At 48.0% G+C, this 6,215-nt stretch overlaps 1 protein-coding gene across 1 annotated transcript; it reads left to right on the forward strand.

Annotated features, from left to right (window-relative positions):
- Nucleotides 1–155: 155 nt before the first annotated feature.
- ZMYND19 (zinc finger MYND-type containing 19) lies at nt 156–6,215 on the forward strand (the record flags this gene model as incomplete). Its single annotated transcript, XM_010720754.2, has 4 exons — nt 156–508; nt 3,543–3,683; nt 4,425–4,605; nt 5,702–6,215. Coding segments are annotated over 4 exons (819 nt in total), but the record flags the coding sequence as incomplete, so codon positions are not given.

A 6,215-nucleotide genomic window follows, 5' to 3' on the forward strand; every position in this document is an offset into this window, starting at 1 on the left:
CGTGGGAGTGGGGCCGGGGCGGCGCGGGGGACTTCGGTACTTCCGCTGTGGGGTGGGGTGAGAGGAGATCTGGGTCAGACGGGGGGAAAACACTTTCCTCACAGAGCCGTGAGGCCCCGGCACCGCTGCCCAGAGCTGTGGGTGCCCATCCCTGAGGTGCCCAAGGCCGTGGATGGGCCCTAAGCAAACTGAGCTGGGGGGGTTTGGGGTCCCTCCCAACCCAAGCCGCAGCAGTAGAGGCTCAGTCATGCTGGAGATCTGAAACAACCGTGATTCCGTGGCGATTCAGCGTCCTGCAGACACATGGGAAGTGCTGCCTGTCTTTACCACTGCTGTCCCATCGGAGCTCACGCTCTGCTGCTCAGCACCCGTTGTTCTTACAATCTTCCCCTTCTCTCCAGGCTCGCATGGAGGTGGATGCTGATGGAAATGGTGCTAAAATATTTGCTTACGCTTTTGACAAAAACCGTGGAAGGGGATCTGGTCGCCTGCTGCATGAGCTGCTCTGGTGGGTATCCCGTGGAGCCTGGGGCTGCTGCTGCTTGTTTGAGGCTCCCAGCCTCAGCCAGAGCTGAGCACAGTGGTGCTGCTGTGTCCTGGCCTGGGTCTGTTTTGCCTGTGCCTTGAAATAACTGAGGCTCCAATAACATTATTTTCATGGAAAGTAGTGATAAGTAAGTATTGTGTTGCTTAAATCTGAAAAATACAACTGAAACTTCACTTGGGGTTTCTTCTGTCCTGTGATGAGCAGGTAAGTGAGAAATGGCAGAGTGTGGATAGAGCATCTGATAGCCTGAAACTTGAGGGATTTTGCTTGGCTTTCTGGAGCGCTGTCTGAAGGGTGCTGCTGCTGTTTCCTATACCGTTGTGTCTGCTCCCCACGTGGCAGGGAGCACTGCCTGAAATTCTTTGTAGCTGCCGTTAGGACTCAGAGCCCAGTGTGCACGGTTGCCAGCAACCTGTTGTCGGAGGCACTTTGCAAATGTGTTTTCCATGGATTTGTAGGATAGATGGGATATATTGAAGAGAACCATTATTTATTTTTAGAAGTCTTTTTTGAGAAATTAAGCATGCTTTCTGTTCAGTCCAATAAACTGTAATGAGAAGTCACAGTGCCCAAGATCTCACTGTACTTTCTTCATTGCTTGAGGTTACTTGTTCTCCCCCAGCTCAGTGCCTGGATGAGAGAAGGGAGTCGGGAAAAGCGCCAGGCACTGTTATTATTATTTTCAATCTGCTCATTAAATATGGATTTTAACTTGCTTCTGTTATTGTTTAATCTCACAGTACACAACTTTGGAAGTGAGTCAGAAGTTGGCTGCACCGCACGGTGTGAGTCGGGCTGTCAGCCCCTGCTCACTGTGCACCTCACAGCAGGACCTGCAGTGCTTGCATTGCTCCAGCGTGTGCAGGGCTTTGCACACAGCGTAGCCGTTGCCTCTCTCGTTAGCTGGACATCTGTTAGGAAACAAATCTAACATATTCAGTTGGGTAACTCAAATCGTGTGACTTCAGCGTATGCTGGTGTCAAACCCCCGAGGTTCTGTGTGATGGGGATTTTTGGAGGCAGGCTGTGAGCTGTCCTGCATGTAGATCTGCATGTCTGGAGATGCAGTCAGGTTCTTTGGGAAGCACTCAGCATTTCTACTGTTCTGTAAAGTTGGTTTCATCTCTCTGAAGGTGCGATTTGCTGTGGTCTTTAATTACATGCTACCATGAGGCAGCTTCGTTTGCCTTGCTGCCCGAGTCTCCTTGTATCTCTGGGAAGCCTCTTGGCTACAGGTGCTGTGTAGTGCTGGCCCTGCTGTCAGCACACCGTTCTGCTCTCCTTGTGCTGCAGCTGTTCTGAAAAGAAACCTGCAGTGTGTTGAGCTGAAGGTCCTTTCCCCACGATGTCTGGGCAGCAGGGAGCACTGCAGGGGCCCTGTAAGGGAGATGAATGGCAGCACCCATCACAGCTGCGTTTCCTGCATGAAGGAAAAGCAGAGAGCTTGAGTTAGTGCATGTGGAGGAGTGCAGGAGTTCCACCCATCCTTCTGTGTGTCCCCTTCTTCCCCAGAATCCCACTCTGAAGGAACAAACCTGATGCTGTGCTTCTGGTTTAGCATACAGTGTTGGATGCTTCTGCAATAAGGCTGATAGATATTTTTTCTTTTGAGTTAAGCAGGAATCATTGTTCATGTAGTGAGGCCCTTAAAGCTTGTGGCTATCAAAGCTGCAGTGGTGATGAGAACCTTTTCCCATCTCCCCCCAAAACCCTCCTGCTGATGTGTGCAGCAACCTGCACTGCCACATGGGAGCTGCAGCCTGAATCATAACCACACTTTTGCAGTGCTCCTTCAGGAGGAGCTTCCTGCAGCCTTTGGCTCAAGTGGCTCCTGGGTACCCTGCACCAGGATGTGCCCCTGGGTATTATGGGATGCGGGAGGTACAGCTGCAGCAGAGCTTGCTGGGGTCATGGGTGCAGATGGAGGCTTTGTAGAAGCAGGGTAGGACGTGGCTTATTGATGCCCCTAACAATCTCTTGGAATCCTCTTGTTCCCTAACTTCAGCCTTTCTTTAAATTCTCATTATCTGTTTCAGAAAAGTTTCTTGGTCAGTCTCCCTCCTTCCCTCCTCCCCACTTTGCTCTTACTTCGCACCTCTGTTTCTTCCTCCCAGATCCCACATCTGTATCAATACCATGTCTCTTGTTGGCACTTTGTCCTGAGTCGATCTAATGAACTTTAATTCCTTCCCTCTTGGTATCTGATCAATGGCTGCCTTCATCTGTATGCATGTATGTATCCATGTAGCTCCGTGGTTCTCACTTTCGGCCTTCAGCATTTCCCATTTCACTTGTCAGACCCTCCTGCAGTGTTCAGCTCTCGAGCAGCTTTCCCTCCATCAGGGCCTTTCAGCAGACTCCTTTCCATAGCTTGCTTTCGGTTTTTGGTTTCTTTTCTTCTCTAAATCAAGGCTGGCATGAGTTAATATGCAGCTGTCCTGCTTTGGGTTCAAGCAGTGTTCAGTAATTTCTCTTAGTCAGTTGTGCAGGCATTGCAGGCTGTCTGTTATTCACAATTAGTCAAAAACATTTGCCTGTTTGGTGGTGAAACCCCTGTCCTGTTGCTTAAGAGACGTCCTCACTAAATGAAAAACTGACTCATGCCAGTGCCAAACTTGAACATAAGTGTGTCTGATAGAAACTCTTATTAAAATAATAAAGCAATATTAGCTCCTTTCAAGCTATAATATTAATAATTACATGGATGCTGTTGCTGAAACTGGAATGATGGTTTCTGGAAGTTTCTCTGCAATATTCTTGCAATTAAAATATACTAGGATTGTCTTCTGAGTCAACTAATTTATAATGGAAACGAGCTTCTGAAACAGATCTCTGTCTTCTGGGAGCTGATATAGCTGAAATATTCACTGCAGCATGAGTTGTATCATCACCGTTTCAACGGCAGCAGGCTGGGAGGTCTTCTGGATTCAGTGCAGAGTTGGGGCTGTGGAGCATTGCTCATTGCTGAGCTTTGAGCTGGTTTTGTTTCCTGCAGGGAGAGGCACCGTGGGGGGATCGCTCCGGGATTTCAGGTGGTACATCTGAATTCAGTGACCGTGGACAACCGCCTCGACAATCTGCGCCTCGTCCCGTGGGGGTGGAAACCCAAAGCTGAAGATCTCTCCAGTAAACAAAGGTGTGTTGATATTTGGCAGGGAGATGCCATTGAATAATACTTGTCAACATCGTCAGTTCTTTCACCTCTTCTGTTCAGTGGTGTCCATTTGTCTGAGCCTGTTTGTTTTGACTTTGGGCTGCTTATGCACCACACTGTTTCAGATTGCTCATCTGAGAAAGACCAGAGTTAGTGCTGACCGTGCTATGGAGGGTCAGTCTCACCCCGTGGCAGTACGTAGAGGTTCTGCTCTGCCAGATGTCACCACAGTAAAGCAGTAAACCTGCGTTCCCTTCTGCTTGAATGGTGGCATTTGGGGACACGGAGTTCAGCCTGCAGTTCTTGCAGGCTTGTAGCTCTCATCCTCAGGCACTGAAGTTCTAACACAGTCTGCAAAAGCTGCACAATGCTTACATCTGGAATGATGTATTTAGGTTAAAAACGAGTTCCTGGGAACAGCTTCTGTTGGTGTTTGCTGCAGGTTGTGGCAATTTCCTACACACCACATTGTGCCGATGTTACTCAAAGTGCATCAGATCCTTACATCAGGTTGGACTTGTTTAACCTGTGATGGGGGGGGAGGAAGGCAGGAATGTTCATTTTTTGTGAGGGACCCACAGGCTTAATTCTTATGCATTTACACCAGAGTAACCTTAAAAGGATGCTGTATGTGAGAAATCTGTGTAGTCTGAGGGTAGCAGGTTCAATGCAATGGTAACCTTACCTGCTTTTTTTAACAAATGTGTACTTGCTTTTTTAAAGGGAACAAAGTCTGTATTGGCTGGCAATCCAGCAGCTCCCTACAGACCCTATAGAAGAGCAGTTTCCTGTGCTGAATGTAACACGATACTACAACGCTAACGGGGATGTTGTGGAGGAGGAAGAGAACTCATGCACATACTATGAATGTCACTACCCCCCATGCACAATGATTGAAAAACAGGTGTGTTTGAAAGAGCTGGAGGTAAACAGATGATGACTTGGGCTACTTCTGTAGGAGAGGGGAGAGGTTGTTCCTGAAACTAACAAGTTTTGCAGGCTGCGTTCAGTTGCTAAAGGCAGAAATTCTCTTTAAATCGGGTGTTCTTCAGCATGGATTTTTTCTGATGTGATTCAGGCTCTTAAGACTTCTTTGGAAGTGTTTATGAGGGCTTCGTAGAGGAAGAATGTAGATTTTAATTGATGCTTTAAGAGAACGTTGTGTTCGAGAAGCGTCCTAACTGTATGCTGGGAGGAGTGTAATGGCTGCAGTGGCATAAAAAGACAGGTGGAAGCATTCCAGATCTCCAGTGACCCAGAATTTGAAGGAGCTATGTGAAGCTTCTATATCAGATATGGAGAAAGCATTTTAAGGCTTTGAAAGCAGTGGAGTAAAAAAGATTACGTGCTTGACCTTTCATGTGAAGAGAGTGGACTTGCATGGTGCTTATTCAGCGCTGAACCGACAGGAAAGCTAGTTGTAGCTCTTTGCTGTAGGCAGATGAAGTGAAGCAGCATAGTCCAGATGAAGGCAGGTATAGAATGGGGCATCTGAGGGCTGCATCTCCATCAGACCGATGTCTTTATCTAAGAATAAGGGCTTTTCTTTCGTGATAGTAAACGCTGAACAGGCTAAAATCACTTAGTGCTCCGTTTTGGTCTTTTTGAGGAGGATGTAAACAAGTTTGAAAACTGTCTTAATTTGAAAAAGGGTGAGCTTTACCTTCTGTTTGGGTCTGCACCTGAGAGCTTCCTGGATAACTGTCCAGCAGTGACAGCGTGTGCAGCCCTGCTGACTGTGTCTGTATCAAAGATGTTTGCACAACAGCAGCAGTATGAGAACACGTGTAAAGCTGTCAGAATTTAGTCTACTGAGCCCTGCAGGAACAATTGCAAAATCAAACAAATGCTGTTGCTTTGAGTCGTTGTGGTACTCTGACGCTGGTGCTGGGATGTGCCCATAGGCAGGAGCGAGAGGTGGGTTGTAAACCTCCTTGGGAAAGGCAGAGGTGTCGTGGTGGTGCTGGGCAGGCTTGCTAACGCCGCCTTCTTTCTCCTAGCTACGTGAATTCAACATCTGTGGCCGCTGCCAGGTGGCCAGGTACTGCGGGTCGCAGTGCCAGCAGAAGGACTGGCCTGCGCACAAGAAGCACTGTCGGGAGAAGAAAAGGACCTTCCAGCAGGAGCTCGGACCCGAGCGATGACCGGGCGGCACAGGCCTCTCAGCAGCAGGATTCCTTCTCAAAGGCATTGGACTCTTGCTTTTGCACAGTAATGACAGACTGCTTATTGAAGCCAGAGGCACTGAAGAAGAAAAACCCTGTGATGCTTGAGCAGAACAGCTGACTGGACGAAGCCGGCTCTGACTGGTGCTGTGGAAAGGGATCGGGTCTACCCTTCCAGTATTATATTCTCAAGCAAAAAGACTACTGTGGAGGCTCCAGGCAGGAAGCTTCTCATTATTTATATGTTAATACGTTTGTAAACTCATGTACAGTTTTTGTTAGAAATTCTTGATAGGACTCATTACCTGTAATGTGCAGATGAGAACACATTGTTGGCCTCAAAGTTTAA

This window comes from Meleagris gallopavo, chromosome 19, assembly GCF_000146605.3.
Source record: "Meleagris gallopavo isolate NT-WF06-2002-E0010 breed Aviagen turkey brand Nicholas breeding stock chromosome 19, Turkey_5.1, whole genome shotgun sequence".
Classification (NCBI taxonomy): Eukaryota; Metazoa; Chordata; class Aves; order Galliformes; family Phasianidae; genus Meleagris; species Meleagris gallopavo.